Below are 23,951 nucleotides of genomic sequence, written 5' to 3' on the forward strand. Positions count from 1 at the left end.
ATTTAGAGTTCAAATCCGTGATCTCTAATATCTACATGTCTCCTCTGGGCGGATACATGTCCCTTCTGGCAGTGAGAGTAATTACAAAAACACCGTCCACATGCTTTTGCCTTATCCTTTTAGTTCCTCATGGGGGAGCCATCTACCCTACAAAGTCAGTAAGATGTGCCGTCACTGATGAATGTGGTGCCATACAACGACTGGAGACAAAAGTTCCACACTCCAGTTTAAACACCTGGATATATTTTTCATGATGCAATGGTAAATGCCCCGTTGTTATCACAGGATCTACAGTAGCTTATGTGATGGACTTCTGCCTTTAATGTTCACTAGGTGGTGACAAAACACTGCACCAACACATCACCAAAGCTCCATGCATCATACCTCATTTACCTATTATTTATACATTATGACACTTCTCTTTGTCTGTCTGTCAATACAGGTGGAAACATTTTTCATTGACATTATAGATGATTGACATATTGGGCAGTAATATTAAGGACTAGTGAGTGAGACTTCAATGTGTTGTGGTGAGCAATTCACATTGCTTTTGATATTTATCTTAGATGTAAAAGTACAAATTTTAAAAGTATTTTTAGAATAAGACTCAGATGTGAGTCAGCACACACACACACACACACACACACACACACACACACACACACACACACACACACACACACACACACACACACACACACACAGAGGCAGCCTGTTAAACAGGTTACACCCAGAGAGTCGCCCCACCGCCCAGCATCATTTCAAGGCGAGCCTCAGTCTGGCAGGAGACTGGCTGTGAGACACCCATGCACTTCAAAAGAGCTTTCCATTGAGACTTGCATTTTATTACATATTTATTTTTATTTTACAATTTGGGAACAACCCTTTAAAAAAAATCAATGTATTAATATATAATTTAAAGCTGTTATAAATGGACAGGAAGTGGATTATATCGATACAGAGACCCTGTGTAGCTGTGTGTGTTTAGTTCTAATGATTATTCCATATTCAGCATGGGAACAAAAAGGGAAATATTGATCCTTCATACAACTTGAATCAATACATGCAAAAAGCATGACTTCTGTCACTGATGGACCTGTCAGGAGGCTAAACGGCTTCATTGGTGACGTCAGTTCAAAGGTCAAGCACACAGAAAGACTAAAGTTCGGATAAACGTTGGTAGAAAGCTCTAACGGAGAGAGTCCAGTGTGTTGTAGTCAGCGCGCATGCGCAGTTGCGTCTCTCCCAGCGCCTAATGAATATTTAAGCATATTCCTCGTGTAGCGTCCATTGATTGGACCTTCCTGGCTCCGTTTCCTGTGTTGTGCTTTTCGAGCCGAGTTTTGAGGACACTGCTCAACTTACCGACTCTCTCCGCGTCTCAACGCCGCTGTCAGCGTAGCGAAGGTCCGCACGATGGACGCAGGGCACCGCTGAGGATCCATGACCCCCAGCTTTCTGGACTTTATCGGGAACCTGCACACTTGGATTTTGTCCTCGGAGGTTTAACCGCTACAGACTTTTCTTTTCTTTTTTCTTTTTTCTTTCCCACACTGATACGACACAGAAGACTGCGACGGTTGTTTTGAAGCCCGAGGATGGTGAGTGATATTTACACTGGCAGAGATATGATGACGCGGGTTACTGAGTACAGCCATAATCCATATTTAAACACAGGCTTCCTTATGGCTCAGTAGACGTGGAAACGATATATGAACAATTATGTCCCCAAAAGTTTTAATTAGTTCTGTTATGGTTCCCATCAAATCTAAATGCATCCATTTTTTACTTCACTTGATAGATTACTTTATTTTTGTGAGAACATTTGTTGGTATTTCTTTAATTATTTAGTTTTTAAATGTATTTTTATTTAGTTTCTGCCCACAATTATCATCAGTCCCCTCTGTGGGTCTCTGACACCTCTCCTCCTCCTCATCCTGACAGTCCCTCCCAAAGTCCTGGAGACTTTTTATGGGCTCCGGTGAAAGTAATTAGACAGCACTGACCCAGAGCTGTCCAATTAGACCTGCCTGGGGTTGTGACGTCACTGCTAAATACTTTTACTCATTAGGTGCAGCATTCTTCTCAAAACAGGTTGGTCTTGGAAGGAGTGGCAGCTGAGAAGCATGTGTCAGGTGGAGTGTGTTGTGCAGCATTGTTGTGTGTGTGTGTGTGTGTGTGTGTGTGTGTGTGTGTGTGTGTGTGTGTGTGTGTGTGTGTGTGTGTTTGCATTTCATAGAGACAGGTTTTTCCTGGTTACTGAATGCCATCCCTGAAGCAGACATGCCTGAAGCTAAGTTATGAAGAAGGTCGTGTGGCCTCGCCGTCGTGTTTTGACAACAATTCCCTGAGTCTGTTCTATTAGCCATGTTCCCACTTTGGCTGTTCAGCATAATAATAATAATAATAATAATAATACAAATGTGATGCAGAATCTTTGATTATATGGCTGCTTCTTTGGTTTTGGATACATTACTTCTAACTAATTGAGGTGTCGTTTCCCTCAAGTTTATATTTGCCTTCAGGAATATAAAGGTGGAAAAAAAACCCCTTTATCTTAACAGAATAAGCGAACATCTGTCGAGTTGTGAGCCTTTTGTCTCTGTACAGCATGTGTCATGCTTCAAACCTGTTGCTTGGTCCACAGACAGGCAAACAATGTCTATTTACAACAGGAAGGACTGAAACCTGTTAGCGTTCTGCTATCCAGACCGTTGTGTTGAACCCGTAGGTCGGGTTGCCCAGAGACAAACCCAAAAGCACAAAGGTTGAATATGCAGTCAGCATATTCAACCTTTTGCACTTGAGCTGTGAGGTAATGCATTTCTGCAACATTTCTGCTTTATTTCTGCTCTTGTGGAGTAACACTTCTGTTAAAGTTGGATTTTTTTCATTTTAGAGTAAATGAACAGTCAGCAGAGTGGTTTTCTTACTGTGAGGTAACTCTAAATACCCTCCAGCTACGGATAATAGTTAACTTCTGCATTTAAATGAAAATGAAGGACGTTTCAGGAGTGGCTTTGAAGATGTGCTCAGGATACCTGTTTAAGGTTTGTTTGTTTTTTAGCAGAGCTTCAGGAGAGTATCCGCTCATGTAGGGCGAGAAGCAGAAGAGAAAGAAAGTAGTCTGATTGTCATGCTAACCGTCTGGAGCAGCAGACACCAGTATCGCTCGCCTCTCTGCCAGATTCTGAATAGCAAGTCGCTATGACAGCAGATGGTTTGCATTAGCTTCTCCTGTAGGGAGGTGCGTACTGAGTAACCCCCATCTCCCCTTCATTTCAAAGCTGGCACTCCATTTTCAAACCGATCACTGCTGTAGAGATTTGCTCAGGAATTCAAGCCCTTTCTCCGTAAACAGGACGAGCACCAGCCCTGTGGACCTGGGGAACTCGTTAGGCTTGTCGCTGTGGTTGAGTACGCTCTCACACACGCCCTCCATCATCTCCGACTATGTTTTCAAAGCTCTGCCGGATTTGTGATGCCGGACCTCACGAGTGTGGACTTCTTTACGCCGGTGCACTTAAATCATTCTAGATGTGAGAAGCAAATAAATTGCACATTGCAAGATGTTGATTACAGTCGAGTTTGTGAGTCTGCACCCAAATCTTGTTTTTCTCTATTTTCAGTATTTCCATTACTTTTATTATTTAATCCTTGACTTTATGGCTCACACCTGCTTTTACGTTTTGTTGCACATGAGCACGTCCAATGATGAAAAACCTTCATCGTCTTGTTATACTGTAGAGATGGACCCCACGCTCACTTCATCTTCAAAATTGGCCAACATATCAGATGTTTTTCTGAAACTTCAGGCATGGAGCCATGCATCTGATCCGCCTTTTATTGTAGAAGAACATACCACCATTTGATTTGTTGGAATCCTCAACTTCCTCTTGCACATGATGCAAGAGGGTGGATTACGGTCAATAATTTCTTTTTTTATTTGTTTATTGTTGCGGCTGCCAAATGAAACATTAGAGACGAGGTGGCAGGCCTCCTTTTGCTAGTTAAACATAAAGGATGGCTGTTTTTATATTCATGCTCCATCAGTGAGTCACCCAGTGGTGACATCAAGGCCTCTAGTATTCTTGTAAATGTGAACAGGATATTGAACCCTGGAAGTGGTGGGGTGAGGGGCACTTCTCATGACTCTTTGCCCCCCCAGCAGTGTGTTTGTTGCCCATCCTGTGGCCCAGATTACAGCGTAGCTGCACAGCGTGGCTCTACATTTTGTCTCAGCCCTGTTTTCAACCTAACCACCAACCATGGGCGCCTTTACTCCGCTCGTCCACTCACAAGTGGTTCTGGTTCTGTCGTCCCAGCTGCCATGTTTCCCCTCACAACGATGGGGGATGCAACTACTCCTAGCAAAAAACAGACTTGACTAATAAGTATATCCATCCATCCATCGTCTACCACTTATCCTGTATTCAGGGTGGCGGGGGGGCTGGAGCCGATCCCAGCTGTCATTGGGCGAAGGCAGGGTTCACCTGGACAGGTAACCAGCCTATCACAGGGCTACTAAGTACACGGCTGTAATATTTATAAGGTAGTCTAAACTATAATATATAATCTAATTACATTTCTAGCCATGCTAGTGACGTAGCTCTAGGAATGGCAATGTCCGACGGCAATATCTCAATAACTTTTAGATGTGTTGACGTTGAATTTGGTCCAGATGTTGACTAGAGGTTAAATCCTCACGGCTTTGATCCTCGCCTGATTATTCATGTGGTGCCACCATTAAGTTGACATTTGCTGTTTGAGTTAAATGTCTCAACAACTATTGGATGGATTGTCTGAGCTCGATGCACCACCAAAGTACAGCAGAGAGTCACAGAACCTCTGGCGACTCTTCATGTGTTAATACAGGGGTTTAATCCTGTCTGGGTTTTGTTTTTTACACAACACATCTGGATTTGAAATTGAAATTAGGGGTAGATGCTGATGCTGATAAGAGGTGATGAATTATCTTTAGCATCTCAGCGTCTGTGCTGAACCTCATTGTATGTAATGTTTTAAAAAAAGCCCAATGCTCAGAAATGATGAGATCATTCCCAATGGCTGAACAGACCTCTTCTCTTTTACTTGAATGAGGTAATTTAGTACAGAATAACTGCTCCTCGTTATAAATGTTCTTATCTGAGTCAACATGATCATATAAGTACTGCTCCATGTAATGCATGTCAATGCCTGTTTAGTTTGCTTTCCTTGTTCTTGGATCATGAACCATCATGTGTCCTATTTGCATGTATGACTTCCCCCATCGTCAACGGGCAACAAGCTCAGACTCTCGTGCCCCGGTTATCTGCTCTGATCGCTTTCCATCATCACATGCCAGCCAGTGTTCAGCCTCATACTCCGTCCAGTGGAAACCTCGTTTATCTTCATGTCGCTGCCAGTTTGGCCTGTAGATTGTGAAATTGTTTATCCACGGGCAGTGATGAGGTGTTCACATGAATATCTCACAGTGATGTCCACAGCAAGTCAAGTGGTGCATGTATACTTTTGGCTCAGACCATGTGGGAAAAACACAGTAGACAGAAGAAGAACCCAGTCTTTTAAAAGTCTTGTCAGCTGTTGTGTTCCTCTAGAGAGACATGACGTGACTGACTGGAAACAAAGTCAAAATTAGCTGGTTTGAATTAGTTGTCTTTTTTGGCACCAGCCCCATGGCAGGGCTGACTCAGCGCATTTCTCACTATGTAATCATGCAGCGAGTGTTGGAATAGTATCCTATTGAACAAAGGGGTATTTTCATCCTTAAACAGGGATTTACAGTGCACTACACTATACTATGTCAGTGCTTATTTATTGCAGGGTCACAATAAAATGAATAAAACAAAAATAGCATATAAATAAATAATACATCAGCTTTGTTTTCTGATGATCTGGCAGTCAAAAGATCTGAAAACTATAAATCAAAGGAAGTTTCTAAACTGCAATGAACAGCAGGATAGATTTGCAGTCAATAAATATTGATGTGCATGTACTCGTGATTTCTAAACTGTTTATTTTAGAAAATGATAACAGTTGCTGTGTGTTAGCAGCCAATGTTCCTCTTTGTGACAGTCTGATGTCTGTCTGCTCCGTTTTAATTGCTATCATTCATGATCTTTTGCGTGGTGAATTTCACTCTGCTTTTCTTATCACCCTCCAGTAGGATTTCCATTCCCGCACTCAGACAGCTTGTTGTTGCTCATAAAAGGCCGATAAATCACTGACATGACGCCGAGGAAGCGACTGCAAACTTTGATGCACTTCTTGTTTTAAGTCACGCCACTAATTTATCAAAGATGCTCTTTTTTTACCCTCTTGTTTTACAAACTCAAGATGAACACATCTGTGAGTGTGTATTTCTGTTTAACACTTTGGCGCGGCTCTTTAATTAGGAGATGCATCATCAACCGTTCACCACATGCTGGGAAGCAGCATGCATCTGTGCATGCATTAAAACAGCTGAGTCATGCTTCTAGGTACAGTACGACTGATTTCACTTTGGTGGAGTTGAAAAAGTCAATCTCATTAAACTCCCATTTGTCAAATGCATGCACCACACCCTCCACCCAACAAACCTGCAGTTGAAAACACTAATGCACTTGTTAATACAGTTCCAAATATGCAGTCTAAACTTTTATTACTTTCTGTTACAGTAAGTTACATCGGCCTCATGCATATATTAATATAGAGCCTCCTATGGTTCTTGAACAAACTAAAAACACTCTGCAGAAGAGAACGTACTGTCGAGAATATGCATTCTTGCTCTCAGATTAAAGCACAAGGACGACCTTGTCTGACCTTTCTCACGATAATGTGAGGCACCTTTGACCAATGAAAGGGAGCGGCGACCAATGAGCACTGTACTCAAGACCCAAACAGGTTTGGCACACGGCTGAAGAATTCCTCTAATTTGACATGTTTTTAGCAGATATGTCTGTTTTCTGATGAGTCCTGGAGCTCTGTTTCAGGTTTATTCATTACAACAATATCAATATTCAGCCAGAAGCTCTCTTTGTAGACTTTGACTTTAGTAATTTGCTTCTTTCCCGGCAGCTGTTTTAGAGTGAGCTGCCACCGTATCTTCTTAGTGCTGACACAGGAGGGTATTTCTGTTCATACCACATTGTGAAATACTGGAGGCTTTATTATGTAGTGAAAAACATAAAATGCTATCAAAGCTCACATCCCCCTTACAAAGATGTCTTCTCTAAATGCCAGATTCTGTCTTTTTTTTCTCAATTTATTTGTCAAAACTCCAGTGATGAGTGCATGATTTTCCTTTCCCATCTGAAGAAGTGATGGAGGCATTATAATAATTCATGAGTGGCAGGAAACGCAGAAAACCCCGACATGTTTGGTGGCATTTTACCAAACCGATGATTCCCTCCGTCAAAGCTTTCCTCCCTCCTCGGCTTCAGATTGAAAGAGTCTGCAATTTGTGTCTGAGATGCATTTGCATGTGTTCAGTTGCTACCAGGGAAGATGCTGGTTTTGATTTCGCTGATTGAAACCTGAGACTGCAGCCCTGTTGTGGTACAAGGCATGGCCGTGAATGAGTTTCCACTGCCGATGGTTTGTTTACATTCAACCACTACTGAGGCTGCTTTTAAAAAGAAAATGTACAGCACTTTGACACGTCTCTTCGGATTTCAGCTGAATGAAACCACACCGTCTTTGATATCATGTTTTATTAGCATCCTTATTGCTGCTGTCGTTCATTTAAGAGACGTTTAAAACCAGCACGTTTTTTCCAGCGCTGCCACTGTAAAGCTGAAACTGTGTCTGCGACGTGTTAAAAGTCGTCCAGTATCTGTTCACACTTCATTATGTCCTCTTTCTCTGGGTGGGACGGTGCTCAGCCCTGCCCTTTAGGCACAGCACTATCATCAAAACCAGTCAACGCTCATGTTACCAAATCCTAGCAGAATCATGTATTTCCATTCATTCCTCTCTTGTGTGTGACTTCAAGCAGCTCACATCCATAACAGTGTGAGAAATCTAGACACGGAAACAGAGAATGAGGCTTCTTGCTCTGCATTATTCATGCTGCTGCCGTCCCAATTATCTGCAAGTGACCGCTCAAGTTATGAAATGCAAGGATATTTTCTGCTCCCGACTATCTTCAACAAGGATAAATGAGTTTATATTCATTATCAGGCTAGTACACATTTCACGTGTCCTGTGACCTTGGCCCCAAGGCGTTGCATTCATCGGAGATTAGTCTGACCCATATATGACAATAATCACCAGGTCAGAGCTGTTTTAATTCACAAGGCAATCCTCGGCTTGGATCACTGCAGCGACATCTTGCTATGTGACTGGATGTGACCCAAGTGAGGTCCTCTGGCCTCGTGGATGATGAAGATGTTTTAAAAGAGAGACTGTGTATCTAAAAGTTTATATATGAGGCTGCAGGGTATATATTTCACCATATAATCAGAACAGACGTCTCACACGTGTTCAGTCTTCCTCCCCTGTGTGGTGAAGAGCCAAATGTGACTGCATGTCAGTTAGAAGTCAGTAGAAAAGGATGTGGATTTGCTTCTAAAAAGGAAATGACCTGGGCAGGTATCTTCAGGGTTCAGAGGGAAGAAGAGGGGTATGACAAACACTAGGGTTCTCACATTTTGCCATACTTGTCATTTATTTTAGTTATTTTAGTTATGGTGTTGTTGTTTGTTAGTAAGATAACCTGTAGTACTAGGTACTAAGTGGAGAAGGGGTAGGAATTAATACGCTAGTGCTTCTTCTCCTTTTCAAACATACAAAGGCTTTTATGGACTAGTGCTTCAAGTGTAAGATATTGTTCACATGTTTGAAATAAATAAATCATTCATTCATTCAATGTTGCTGGGGGGGGGGGGGGGGGGGGTCATGCACTTTCACTGTTGATTTTTTATGTTTTTAGCACAAAAAAACCCAAAAAACAATTACAAGCTTCAAATATGCAATTCAGTCTTCAGTAAGAAGATCCTTGAAGACTGTGTGTGTGTGTGTGTGTGTGTGTGTGTGTGTGTGTGTGTGTGTGTGTGTGTGTGTGTGTGTGTGTGTGTGTGTGTGTGTGTGTGTGTGTGTGTGTGTCTACCTTGGATAGACCAACCGTCCCAGTCAGCAGTTTAATCTGCATCTGGTCCGATTACACGCAGTGAGTGATCCTGAACAAAATGCAAACACAGGCAGGAGAGACCAGGTGGAAATGCTGTTTAGAGAGTAATACCTCCTTAAGCTCTGTTTAGTTTAGAACAAACCTGATATGGTTTTGGATTCCAACAAGGAGCAGGGGCAAAAATCTGGTCAAAATCAACCCACACAATACTGGCGTGGAAGTGTGTCGGAGCGATTCCCTGACTTCTTTTGGCACCGTTCAGGAGTGGACGGACCTGGAACATATTTAAGCCCCGTTAGGAGTTTGAAATAGTGTCCTGTTGTACGAGACAAAGAAGAATGACACACGACGTAAGCATGTTTACTGTTGGCCCGGTGCTTTGTATGATGGATTGTCCTCTCACAAGCAAGCTTTAATCGTCTTGATTTCCACGCTGTTCTGAAATGACCTGTTTAAGGGGAAGGAAAACAATGAAAACCTTCTGGTATGATTTGGAAAATCATCGTCAGCAGCATAAAGAATACGTGATTTGGAGTTAATGGGCTAAAACACACAAAACCACTGGAATGGTGCTCGGAGTGCCTGATTGCTGCATCAAATATTTTGTCTGTCAGATTATAGCGTGCAGATTTGACCGTGCGGCGGTCTCCAACACGCATCAGGGAATAACTTGTTTTGTGAGGTGACTAAATTGACAAAATGTAGACCAATTAGAGTAACACACACAAAAACACAATGAATTTCATTGACTGGGAGTCTTTTAGAAACTCTCCTCCATGAGTGGAATTACCCTTATTTTGTGCTTTAATTTGGGACACATGTTTACCACATTACAGTACTCTGGTCTTCACTCTTAGCTCACATTGGTGTGGACTGATAACAATGTGGAAATAGCCATCGTATGTGAATCTCTGCTGTTGGCCAGTTAATCATTGCCCTACATCCATCTCTAAAATGGAGCATCATCTGTTCTTTGACCCCTCAAGTTGCTCTTTAACTATTCTAAAAAAACAGTTTATATAGTTGCTGCATCTGATAAATAGATTACCCTCGTGTAAGGTCTGATTTAGACAAAAAAACATGTAGTTTGACTATATTATCAAAGCTATAATTCTACTATAAAACTGTCTTTCAGAATGTTTTCAGAAACGTTATATTTTACGGTCGTCTTTAGAAATCAGGTCAAGTATGCTGGCACATGCTGGCACTCCTAATCTTATACATTTGGGGCTTATCAGACATGTGGTCTGTCCTAAAGCGGTCCACTCCAGGCCCAAGTCAAAGTCACATCCACTGAAATGCTTTGGGCATTTTCCTGGCGTTGCATTCGGTACATGAGCTCTAAGTCCGCCTCGGAGCACCAAGAAGGCTGTGCTCTTAAACCAGATTTAGCTTCAGAGGCTTCGACTAATACGTCCTGCAGTTTTTACTCCTGCTTCATTAAAATAGCCTTTTCTAATCTGATGATGACAACCAGGAGAGACTTCTGGTACGGAGTGATTCACGACGGGTTTCTTATTTTAGAATGCAGGAATTTATATTCCCGTGGCTTTTCTCCAGATTTGTGAGGCCAAGCAGAAACGTAGTCTTCACATATGGCGGACTCAGATCCTGGTGTGGAAAAGGAGAGCGGCACAGAAGGGAGAAATGAGGGGAAAAGTGCCGCTTATGATACTGAATCAAACCCAGCCATTTCCTGTACCCCGAGCCAGAGCTGCTCAGCCCTCTCCATATATGGTAATGGTATTTGCATGGAGGGAAACCCTGGGCTTATGGATCAAGACTACTATTGAAATTCCTTTGTATTTAACTTCTGGGGAAAGGTCTGCTTCCGTAGTTTGGTTTTGGTCTGAATGATTTTCATCGGGAAAACTGATCAAGTCAATACTGTCTTATCCTTCCATTGATTGAGATATCATATATCTGATCAAAAACAATACATCAGGCCTGTGAAGCCGCCGGTGCTTTAATGAGTGTGTCGCTGTGCTCAGGAGGAAGTCTGTGGTTCCATAGCGATGGTTGCTATGGCCACTATTTGTGCCCGTGTCCCTTGTGTGTGCATGTGTACACTTATGACAGCCTCGCCACTCAATGGGTTGTCTATCATACAGCCTATATAATACAAGCAATGGTGTTCACACCGGTTTGAATGGATGGACTTATTTTTGTGACCAGTGACACACACTTCCTGTATTGTCTGCTGATGTAAGGAAGCATCTTTATGAATAGCTGATCCAAACTTGGCCCTGAACAGAAATCTTTGTCAGGAGAGTGACCCTCCAGCCCTCCGCCACCTACTACAATCACTTGAGTGTAGCGACCCTTGACCCCTGGCAGCTCGGGGCTGCTCAGCAGCAGCAGTGGTTGTTTCAGGCACCTCCCAGCAGTCTTTGTGTGTATATAGGCTGCAGCGTGCAGCCCTCCTCCCCTGTGCAGCGACTCCCTCAGTTTGCTGCTGTAAGCAACAGTGTTGTTAGTCCTCCTGCCTCATTAAACAAGGCCTGAATGAAAACAGAAGAAACGATCATCAGAATATTTGATGTTTACCTCCTACGTCTCCTTGCTTATTACCTCTCCCTTCTTGACTCTATAAGCACACGGAGGTTAAGATGCCAGGGCACACCAGGACACACCGGACACTATTCCATTGAGAAATTACATTTTTACAGGTTTTGCATTTTGCTTCATCTTATTGTTTGCTGTTGTATTGTTTCGGCTGCGCTGGCTGCACCCAAGGGAGAAGCATAACTGGAAAAAGAGAAGCACTGTCCATGGGGCATCTTCTGTTGTTAAATATAGCACGTTGTTTTCACCAAGTGGTTGCGCCAGCCTCCGCTTTGAGAAAAAATAGTTTCATCTGTTCAACCATTACTGTTAATAAGCGGGTGGCAGCTGGTAATTACCTGAATGAAAGAGCCTTTGAGTTAATGAGTGACATCATTGAATACAGGCTCAACATCTACATAATATTCACTCCAAACACTGCCTGAAACTGTCTTTTCAAACTCAATATTTGCCCAATATTATTTGTGATGTACCTGATCATCATTCTATGTTCTCAGCATCGTAACTATACCTTCTAACCATTGAATGTTCTTCCTGAAAGGTAGATTTCTTCTTCTTTCTCCCTTTTTATACCTTTTTTTCTAAAGTCTCTCCCTCATTGAATCAAGTTCACAGAGCACTCTGAGACCACATTTGTGATTTGTGACCTGTTTCTATGCATTTCTACCTTTCCTGGATGTGCCTTGTCCTTGTCTGGAGGTGATTTCTTCCTGAGAGTGACAACTGCCTGTTGTCACGAGGAAGCAGCATCTCCCTCTGCCGCACCTAAAAAAGCTGTAAAACATGTTAATGTGTGTGATCTGGAGAATTAATCAAGCTATAATTTGCTGCTTCCCTCCGGGGGGGGAAATACCCGCTGAATTAGGGTGAAAGGCTGTTAACGTTCTCTGTCGACTCCCATGCTAGGACCGAGTCTGTAAAGTGGTTTTCATTTTGCTGTAAAGAATACAGTCACCCTGGAGGATATTAAAAGTTTGCCGGCCCTCCTCCTTGGCTCAGTAATTTACAGTTAATTAGTAAATGCATAATTACTTTCCACTGGTTTATTTGCTATTGTGACGTTACTTTGTGAAGCAGGGATTTGCTCTTTTTGTTTCATCTATTAAGCAACTCCATATTTATTATTGTTTTACTCACAGATGTGTTGTTTGTAGAGCGATTGTTTCCACCACTGAAGATTAGTTTGTGGATATTTAGTGTATAAACAGTATGTTTTTGCATTTTATGATATTTTCTGTGCTTTATATTATTAAAACTCTACAACCTCAAAACATACAAGTACAGTAATTACATTGTTTTACCTTGTAAACAGCAGTTGAGCAACGAAATCTCCCCGCAAGGTGATCATTTTATTAAAAGCCAAAAATATCAACCTCATGGTGGCGCTAGGTGAAAACTCAGGGCATCACACAAGGAGGGTTAATCCTCTGGGCACCATGAATGTCTGTACACTAGTCGAGATATTTCAGTCTGAACCAAAGTGGAAGGAGCCATTCATCATCTAGGGCGGCTAACATGTAGATAAATAATAATCAGTTCCATAAAGTACAGTATCTTGCTGTTGAAGTATGACTGAGGCTATGGGGTGTTTTTGTTGTTTCGACTGCAACTCTGCGTCTCCAACCACTTCCTCACTAAAGATGGAGGGAGTCAAGAGTTAACTTGCTGCTGCCTAATGTCCGGAGTACTGTCGGCGGCGTTGAGTGTTTCCGAGTCCAGGAGAAAGAGACTCACTCCTCGCAGCGCATTGTGACCCTCGTCCACAGTAGCCAGACAACTCTGACTCATAGCGCATGATGAATGACCTCAGCTCTCCGGAGACTCACTCAGCTAAAACAAAAACAGGAATGCAGGGAGAAACCAGATTGTTAGGATGTGGATAAAAGTTGGGACGGAGCATCTTTAACACTTGGACAAATAACACAAAGCACTTCTGGGAATCTGACCTCGCACTTTCCTTCAGAGTAAACACATCGTGCTGCCGGGATCAGAAAATGTGCACACTTTGACTTTTCTGTTGCTGTGATAATAATAATGTACCCTTGTTTTCATATGCGTGATAGTGTTGCTTTAATGTCACCTTGATGTCTGCTTCTCGACGAGTCCATCTCATTGTGTCTCTCCGAGTGGAATAACAATGGCACGTTGTTTGTGTGTTTGTTGCAGGGGAGCCGGGGCCACTACCGGTACCACTGGCAGAGCCACAATGTCAAACACAGCGGCGTGGACGACATGGTGCTGCTCAGCAAGATCAACGAGGACGCCATCGTGGACAACCTCAAGAAGAGATACATGGATGACTACATCTTTGTATCCTTTTGCTCACAATCTCAGTTCACAGCCCGGCGAGAAATATCCGAGCCCCCGTCTCACCCGTGCTGTTCCCAGAATAGCTGAATGGCCATTCATAGTGTTGTTGTAGCAGTGAGTAATAGGTCGGTGTTGAGCGGGGCAAAGGGCCTCTCTGTGCCTCCTTCCAACCACCTCAGACTCCCTCACCAAAGTCAGACTTGCATAGTGGTGAAATCTAGACTTAAAAAAAAAAAAGCTGATATGTTTTTTTTGATTGTGGTGGGGATCTAAATGGTGAGCTGTCATTTTCATACAGCGCATCGCACAAATGCTAGGGTTAGGTTTCTAAAGTGCAGCTGCGGCCACGCATACATGCGCCATTCAACGTTGGGCTGAGTTGATGAATGAATGAATAACCTCTTTGGAGCAGCGATGCCGAGCCGCTCATTACGTAAACTTCATCCGGGCTCTGGCAGTGCTTCAGGATTATGAAGTTTGGGTGAAGGCTGGCACTGTTGGGCTCCACGTCTCTGAGTCAGGCCTTCTCTATAATAGTGTGAGGTCTCCCTGCCAAGCCTGTGGGTCACTGTAGGCCACCCACAATAGCAGCTTTATTTGCTTTATTTGCGTTTTGGCTTCAGGGCATAAAACCTCACAGTGTTACATTCCCAGTCTATTCTCTGTCATTTCAGGATACTTATTTAGCCTCGGATCTCCAAATACTCTCACACTCTCCTGACGTTATGCTCATGGACGTCATTTCTTATGTAATACAGATGTTTTGCCACAAACAGGGAATGTTTTATCGTTTATAAACACCTATTTGCACATCCAGTGAGGCACCATTTGAATTTGCCGTGTGTTTTCTGCTGATTTGTTGTGTGATCTTTAATATATAACTTCCTCAGACATATATTGGTCCTGTGCTCATCTCCATCAACCCTTTCAAGCAGATGCCTTACTTCGGGGATAAAGAAGTGGAGATGTATCAGGGCGCAGTAAGTAGGATCCTATATGAACACATTAAAAGGCTTCTGTTGAGATTCAAACTCCCTTCAAACTGTAAAAGCACTGGTGTGTCTGGGGCTTTAAGAAGTCTGAAGGACAAAGGCTTTCAAATGAACTGGGTTAGCTGCACTGCAAAGTTTCCAGCGGACTGGCGCAGATGTTTCTGTCAGAAACTTGACTCAACCATTAGGAAGACTTGGCGATTCCTTCACAGGACGGCCTGTTCGAGTCTGCCTCCTCTCTTGGCCGGCCAGCTGAGAAGGGCTCGTCTCCTCGGGCCAGGAACACACTGAGAGACTTCTAGTATCCTAACTGACTGTGAAAACACTCATGCCAGGTTTAACAGTTTGGAAGATCACAGTTAAGTGCACTGGATCTGGGTTTGCATGGTGTAATCAGCTCAAACTGCAGGGGCAAAGTTCAGAAAGACAGTTTGAAACAGCCATGAAGGTACCGACGTTGCAGTAGATTTAAGATCTAAGCTGTCCTGTTTCATCCTATTCAGTGTCACAAACCTGGAAATCAGTCTTCATGGCCTAAGTGGGGATAAAATATAATCACATGTCTCATCCCTCAATACTTCCCGACTCATTTCACTGCAGTTTTTAGCAAATGTTAAAAATGTTTGTTAAAGTCCCAGTCGGCAAGTCTGGTGGATGGAGGGCATTCTGTCAGATTTGGAATGTTTCCAACTCTCAGGCTCCTCCCCCACGACCACCGAGCTCCTCCCCCACGACCACCGAGCTCCTCCCCTACGACCACCAAGCTCCTCCCCCACGACCACCGAGCTCCTCCCCCACGACCACCGAGCTCCTCCCCCACGACTCCGTGCCCTTTGAACTCCCTTAGATCACGCCACCTTTGAAACGCGGGTCCGATGTTGACTCTGGTTTTATCACGGGCACCGTCGCCATCTTTCTTTTTGTCCTTCTTTTCCACCGGTGTTTTCTTCTCCTCCTTGGTTGTTTTGGACCTCCTCGTTTGGGTTTTTAACCAGGAATTAGAAGCTTGTTGCTACTTCCCTCCGCCTCCCCCCTGTGATAGTGGTACGACCCGAGGGGGGAGGGGCTCTGTGTGTGCACGAACACAGCCCTGCGTGCTGATTGGACAGGATGATCCGGGCGCTGTCGATCTTTGTAAAACTACAGGCTCTACGTGCACGTAGAGGCACGCTTTTTATTCTAAAACCGGATGATTTATGTTGTTCTATTGGAGCGTAGTGTCGGCTTCAGTGAATATGATCAAACACATGTTGCCGACTGGGACTTTAAGCATTATTTTCAGGGGTGAATTAATACACATCTGGTGCTCTAGTGAGTATTTATAGCAGCAGGATGTGGGTTTGAGTCAAAATGAAGTGTTCATCATGATGCTGGAATATTTCATCCAGTGCAGCAGTTTGACTAACTGATGTGTTTTTGGAGAACAATGGAAGTCTATGACACACAGGATAAACTGAAATAGGCTCGAGCTACACAGACAATTAACAACGTCTACAAAGGTACAAAAGTCATCTGACCATTGGTTTTAATTGAATTCCTCTGTCAACCCTCAGGCTCAGTATGAGAACCCTCCTCACATCTACGCTCTGGCAGACAACATGTACAGAAACATGATGATTGACAGTGAGAACCAATGTGTCATCATCAGGTAAGTCTCTGAAACCATAATTACTTTATCGTTCTCTGCCTGCTTTACAAATCATGAACTAATGAAGTGTGACAGCCCAAATTGATTGAGTGTCAGCGAGTCAAATCTCTAAACATCCAGGCTGTGAGAACGTCGGAGACACAGACCGGAGATAGTGATCTGGACAATGTGATCCGTGAGGTGTTATAACAAAGCAGCAGGTCGTGATAATGGTTGGGAGGAGAACCAGACAACAGAACCGGTTCCACCACATCATTCAGTACAGCTGACTGACTGAGAGTGACCTGTTTCTTTCATGTCTCTCCATTATATCCCCTTCAGCTGAAATGCAAATTAAAGGATCAGATGCACTAATATCCAAATACCCAACAATGCACAGCTAACAGCTGGATCTGGCCTCGGCTCAGGATGTGAGAATAGTTTCTATTTTTGTACTTCCTGGTTTAAAAAGGAAGAAAACCAAACAGGAAGAACACCTGCGTGGCCCTTGGCCCCCAAATCCCTCCTTTCTCTAGATTCAGGGAGTTTTTAGGGACTTTTACAGGCAGTTTGTAGGTAAATGTTTTTCTACAAGAAAAGTGTGGTGTCATGATGGGGGCGTTATCCCATTGGCCCAGTCACCTGAGCGCCGCGGGCGCTGTAGTGCTTACCTCATGATGAATGGCCCCCTGCTTCAGCACTTTTGCCCGTTGTTTGGACAGCCAGCAGTTGCTAGTTCAGTTTCCCACATAAAGGCACCGAGGTGGATTTTGTGATCAACTAAATCAGCAAACAAAAGCATGGAAGTGGTTTTATGATGAACCCGGTCTCGGCACACAAAAGGCCGCTGCGAACTGCTGGCCAGGCAGTGTGGTCGGCGTCGCTCCGCGTTAGCGCTTTCACACGTTAAATAAGAAATGTGTGCATTAATCATAAGAGGGATGCAGGGTGTGGTGCAGCAGTTTATCTGCTGACTATAGCATGTGATGAAGGGGCTGAATACGAGCAGCTTGGACCATCTTATAGTCAACCTTTAAATCCCACGAATAAAAGCAGATGTGTTACAGTTTTCGTTAGTTTTATTCACGACCATCCATGAGTCCGATGTGGAGGATCTTCTTTGAATTCCTTCAGCTGTCAAACTGGCTCCTGGTCCACGGTATTCATCCCGTTTCACAGACAGCTCATGTTCTCCACTTGTGGTGTTCATTCAGCCTTTTGTCCAGAGATTGTGCTGATTCACCAATGTACTATTCCCCACAGCTGTCGCACATGACCTCATGCACCAATCCAGGTTTTCCCCTCCTTCCTTTCCAAGGAACTGAATTGTTTTGTGAATTATTTAGTCTAGAAGGACAATTGATTGTGCCGCTTTGAAGTGGCTCAACAGTTCAGACTAGTTGCATCGCCCTGCTGCTGGTTTTCAATATCAATAGTTTGTCATTTTCATGCCAGTTCCTAGTCTCCATCTCCGTCTTTTAGACTGTTAAAACAGATGGAAACAGGCTCCCTACTTGAACATACTGTACACGAAACTAGTTCTGCAGGAATTCAGTGCACCTTATTAGATTTAAAACCACCAAAACTAGAACTCCGCGTTGGCCGTGCATCCTTTCCATAGCTGATGTCAGTAATGATTTGTGAAAGTTGATGCTTAAGCGTTCGTGCCTCTGCCTTGCATTGTTCAACTCATGTCCTTGTTTGGTTAATAAGTCTCTGTCCAAGTTAACAATGCCTTCAGCATTTCAGCGCCACAACAATGAGACTTGTCCACATCGAGGGCTCAGAATGAGACGCCAACTCCCCTCGAGCTTGTGTTGAAAGTGGAGAATATTTCACAAGAAGAAACGATGCTCTCAGATGCAGCTCTGAGGTGTTTCTGAACAGTAAAACATCAACATATGAGTTTTTAGTTGTGCAGTGAGGAAGCCCGGACAATGACAGAGACTACTGTGTAAGCTGAGCGACTCCCATTTCTTCCTCTAGCAGCTTCTAACAATCTGCAGCTGTATTTCTCACAGAGGCATTACCGACCTGACTCTACTTTAAGGCACAGAAAGAAAAAAAGACTCAGCCAAACCACATATGTCAAAATAAATCTGGCAAAGTGAAAGGCAAAGAGCAAAACAGACAAGTGTGGGGTGACGGGATGGAGGGGAAAGAAATCTGTGAATGTGACAAAACAGAATGAATGTCCTTGTTGCTGCTGCAGCGTCCATCTGGTCACATGTGCTTTGGTCAAACACACATTTAGCCTTTGAGTTGAAATTTGCTTCAAAACACACTTTGGTTCGTCCAGTAAACAGAGTGTGGACACATGAAAGCGGGAGCTGGGATTTCACCTGTTTATTCAGCAGGTTCAGCACAACTCATGTGCTACAGGTCATGTTTGATTAGGTAGACACAAAAACATGCCCACCACTTGCTGGATATCCACCATAGACTGGTTAAAAGACCCAACAACCAGCCGTGTCTGCATGATATCTGATCATCTCTGAAGCTCAGGTTGCATGAATGCGACCGCGTGCTTTAATGGTTATCTGTTTTTTTCAGTGGGGAGAGCGGAGCAGGGAAGACTGTGGCAGCCAAATATATCATGGGCTACATCTCCAAAGTGTCAGGGGGCGGAGCCAAAGTACAGGTGAGGCCTGCGTTTTTCCTTGGAGGACAGAATGTAACAGATGCAAGAGACATTTGAGATTTTTGAGATAATGGTGGAAGTGCAGGAGCTGAAAATGTAAAACGTTAGCGTTAGCATCCACTCACTTTGACCTGTGGAATATTTTCCATTCATAGTTGAAGAGGGTTGGAGTGTGCGGATGCTTTTTCTATCATTATTACTTCAGAATGTTTTGCCCCTCCTACATTTGGAATCACAAATTGTCCAAATGACCTGTTGCCACTGCAACTTGTTGCAGCTTCATTCCTGCACTTACTCCCCCCCTTAGACCCAAATCTACCTCTTTATCATCCTCCTGCTTATATCCCATTATCAGCCCATCAGCAGCCTCTTATTCACCCCCAGCCCCCTTCAACCATCTGGCAGCTCCCCAAACCAGCAGATGTCCACTTCCTAAGCTCGATAAAGATCTAAAGTTTGATGAGGAAATGCTTGCACCATGATGGCAGTGGGATTTTTATATTTAATCCACGCAGAGCTGCTTCCACCAAGGAAACGTTAGAAATCATCTCCAGGCTGTGTAACAGTAGAAATGGTAGTCTGACTAACTACGTGTTATATTTATGTAGCGTGATTATTGTTTGTGGTTTGTGGTAGTTACAGTATAGATGTACACTTTTACACTGGTTATGAACATAACTCTAACACACACACACACACACACACACACACACACACACACGTCTCCACCTCTTCCAGCTCCTGTTCAGTATCGCTTCCCTTTCACATGGTTCCCTTCAGCTTTGCACACATTGTGCCGCGTGCTCAGAACAGCACATTCCTTCTTATGCAATGTGTTTGGTGTCTGTTCACATGTGTATGAGAACTATTTTTAATTGATAAAATCTGCCTGCCAGTCACATATCTGTTCATCTGTCTAGGTAATATCACATTACATGTTCATACGTAACGTGTGTTTATAGACTTTTTATTTTAACATCTTGAGACCACGTTGTGTTTAATTTGAATCGCCTGGATTCCGTTTTGAAGTCAAAATGTGGCCAAATTAGATGTGGAAGAACCTCTTCTGACTTGGAGTAAAATATGTCAAAGTAGTGAACTAATAACCATATTAATCTATAAATAGCTTGAAGTGTGAAGCACGGCGTTTATTTTTTCCTTTCATACTAAATTTGGAAAGTCAGACAAATTCCAAGAAATAACTCACATTCAACTTCTGTATACAATAATGGAAGTGGGAGTAGCTCTGTCTGCTGGACCGATTTAGGACTCATGTGTTTGACATACAGATGGCTCACAGGAAAAATAATGCCCTCCAGACTCGGAGTGTGTGTGTGTGTGTGTGTGTGTGTGTGTGTGTGTGTGTGTGTGTGTGTGTGTGTGTGTGTGTGTGTGTGTGTGTGTGTGTGTCTCTGTCTGTGTGTGTGTGTGTGTGTGTGTGTGTGTGTGTGTGTGTGTGTGTGTGTGTGCTCGTGTTTGAGTGGAAAGTTCAAGAGACGGACACGGCAGCTTGTCAGAGAGCTTGTGAAGTGTGTGGTTTCCCTACCTGTCGTCTGTGACTTGACCACCAGCTCATTGCTTCTGTCTCCTCGCAGCACGTGAAAGACATCATTCTGCAGTCCAACCCGCTGCTGGAGGCCTTCGGCAACGCCAAGACCTTGAGGAACAACAACTCCAGCAGATTTGTAAGGCTCCACTTTTTGTGAATCAGGGCGCCTAGCAACGTGGTGCAAGTCATAACTGGGTCTTGATAATCAAAGAAAACACATGACAACCCATTTCAAAATCAAAAGCTGGAGCAGAGTGCTTAAAAAAAAGTGTCCTTCAACAAAATATCTTTTCAGTCTTTGTGGTTGACAAAGCTGTAGTAAGTGAGGACGACTCTGTGAACCAGATATAAAATTAGAATGACCGACTCGCGCTGAAATCCCAAACTGGTCAGAGATAAATACATGCAGTCGGTGCTAAACTTTTATGTGGACCACCTTAAAATCCAAGCAGGGACATTGGAAAACAAAGATTTGGCTTTTCTGTTACTGCCCAAGGAAACCATCACTAATGTGTGTCCTGGTTCACCAGAGCTGAGCTGTAAGGACACGTTGCATAGAAAGACATACATGCAGAACCACTGCAGCCGATCCTCCACTGCTTATAAAGGGACTCAGTCAACAAGGGCTTGAAGGTGTTCAGGTTAGCATCTAAAGCAGGATTGTCTCAGTCGTCAGAATAGTTTTATATCCAGTTTGGGGGAAATTAGCTTAGTTTTGCCCTGAGATCACTACTTTTTAGGCAGTCTGTCTTTGAATAAATAGTGTCTCTTTTCAATTTTGGGCCTATTTTACATAAATGTCTGTAAACACACACAAACACACACATACAGTATATATATATATATATATACTACCGTTGCACTAGCAACCGTAGAACAACCAGGTGCCAGATCTTATAGCTCTGGCTATAAACTTTATTGCAGCCCACTCCCAATACTGAAAATAAACCCCCTCCTTTGATCCACCAGGGGAAATACTTTGAGATCCAGTTCAGCTCCGGTGGAGAACCAGACGGAGGGAAAATCTCCAACTTCCTTCTGGAGAAGTCACGTGTCGTCATGAGGAATCCTGGAGAGAGGAGTTTCCATATATTCTATCAGGTGAGGCTTATTTTTCAAGCCGAAGAGTGAACGGGACACACTTGGCTTGTGAAGGGGCTCTGAGAGGGGATTTCAGGACACATCGGGTTGGACGTGCCATTTGGCTCCAGGAAGATCGGTCTGTTTTTATCGTGGAGGTCCCTGGAAGAGAACGTGTCGCTTTCTTCACATGCAAAATGGAGCAAACGGCGTCTAAATATAAGCCTTGAAAATGTATAAAAATGACACTCCACACGGGCTTTGTGCAAAAGCATGTCTGCTACATCCACCATTCATTTCTGCTTTGCAGTTGATTGAAGGAGCCAGTGGAGAGCAGAAGAGCAGCCTGGGAATCACAAGCCTGGATTACTACACTTACCTCAATCAGTCCGGCTCCTACAAAGTGGATGACATCAACGACAAGAGTGACTTCCAGGAGACGATGGTACGCTCAGATCCCTTCTGTTGAACAGACAATGACTTCTCCTCTGTGAATCGCGTGTATCTGTGAATCTCATAGCAGCGTTCATGTGGCTCACAGTCCTCTTTTCACATTCCTTTCTCTCTCATCACTTCTGTTGTTGTGTTTTCTTTTCCAACCGTCTCCGCCTGCTATTGTTTACCACTGAGACCACATCAGGAGTAATTGGAGGACATGAGCTAGGTATCTCAGGAATGGACCAAACCCACACTGCAGCCCCGACTTACCATGACCTTTTCCCTTGCCGTTTCCCAGCATGCCATGGCCGTGATCGGCATCTCGCCGGAGGACCGCTCCATGGTGCTGCAGATTGTTGCTGGAGTCCTGCACCTGGGAAACATCACCTTCAAGGAAGCAGGCAACTACGCTGCTGTGGAGAGCGAAGAATGTAAGTCGGCTCTTCATTCAACAGCAACACAGGGAGCGACAGCCAAAGCCCACATCAGCACTGTTTGGAAAGTCAACTTTGTGTATTTTTTTAGTTTGACGTTAAACATTTAGCCAGGAGGGACGGATGAAAACGGGTCGTTTAGGTTCTTCCTGACACATTTGAGGTGTTTTGACAATCTGAGATGCTAGTTTGCTCTGAAGCTTCACTTGAAGCTAACGCTAACGCTAGCATGCTAATAATGATAAGTCTACTAAATGCATGCATGACTTGGGGTCTCCAGCTATGTGAGGCTATACGTAGACATAGCATGGCTCAGAGCTAATGCTAACATCAGCATGCTAACATGCAGGTGTAAAAACATAATCAGTAAAAGAGAAATACTTTACTGTACTGATAGCGATATACTGTTGCACTTTCCTCCAACAAATGTACTTATTAGGGGCGGCTGCGGCTCAGAGGTAGAGCGAGTCGTCCTCCCAGGTTCGAATCCCGGCTCCTCCAGTCTGCATCCTTGATGATACTGAACCCCCAAATTGCATGAAAGTGTATGAATGTGTGTGTGAACGGGTAAAAGTGACTGAATGTAGTGTGTGAAGCGCCTTGAGTAGCTAGTTAGCTAGAAAAGCGCTATATAAATGCAGGTCTATTTACCATTGTAAGTCGCTTTGGCTAAATACCCTCAATGTAAATGTAAATGCTGTGACCTGCTGGTGACTGAAGGGTACAACCTCATGGGACCATGACTGTACAAATAAACCATGGCAATCTGTGCAATAGTCGCCGTCACGTAGCCATGCTAGATTACCAGATAAAACACGTTATTAACAGACATATTTGCCGCTTTTTGTCCCGTTTTATTATTATTGTTATTATTTGTTCTGGGCTTTTCCCCTGTTTGGTCCTCTGTGATGCCGATGAGAGTGCCGTTGCCACTGTACAATGGCTCGGTCTGTTCTGTGCAGACGTAACAGAGGCACTCCATAATCTCTGCCTTTCCTGTTTCCTGCAGCCTCACTCACTGTGTGCTTTCACTGCAGCGTGTTGCACATATGAAACTTCCCCGAGTTCACATCGACCCGCACTCAGTAACAAGAGTCCGTGCGTCATCTGTTGAGACTGCTTGTACAAATAATTAGGAGTTTATTTTGGCTGGACTTTATTTAGTTAACGGTAACTTGATCCGGACAGTGACGCGCTGTTTTAGAA

The 23,951-nt window shown here is 43.7% G+C and overlaps 1 protein-coding gene across 2 annotated transcripts in view; it reads left to right on the forward strand.

Annotated features, from left to right (window-relative positions):
• The first annotated feature begins 1,360 nt into the window (after positions 1–1,360).
• The window catches only part of myo1ea (myosin IEa), a 40,735-nt gene continuing 18,144 nt past the window's right edge, over positions 1,361–23,951 (forward strand). For both annotated transcript variants that reach the window (XM_084013738.1, XM_084013739.1), the window contains exons 1-9: positions 1,361–1,601; positions 13,841–13,984; positions 14,875–14,964; positions 16,530–16,624; positions 19,157–19,244; positions 20,840–20,929; positions 21,763–21,894; positions 22,184–22,318; positions 22,610–22,742. In XM_084013738.1, coding sequence (XP_083869864.1) covers positions 1,599–1,601; positions 13,841–13,984; positions 14,875–14,964; positions 16,530–16,624; positions 19,157–19,244; positions 20,840–20,929; positions 21,763–21,894; positions 22,184–22,318; positions 22,610–22,742 — 910 coding nt within the window. In that variant the 5' untranslated portion in view covers positions 1,361–1,598. The remainder of the gene's footprint in view (positions 1,602–13,840; positions 13,985–14,874; positions 14,965–16,529; positions 16,625–19,156; positions 19,245–20,839; positions 20,930–21,762; positions 21,895–22,183; positions 22,319–22,609; positions 22,743–23,951) is intronic.

Source organism: Eutrigla gurnardus (assembly GCF_963514095.1).
Source record: "Eutrigla gurnardus genome assembly, chromosome: 1".
In the NCBI taxonomy this organism is placed as follows: Eukaryota; Metazoa; Chordata; class Actinopteri; order Perciformes; family Triglidae; genus Eutrigla; species Eutrigla gurnardus.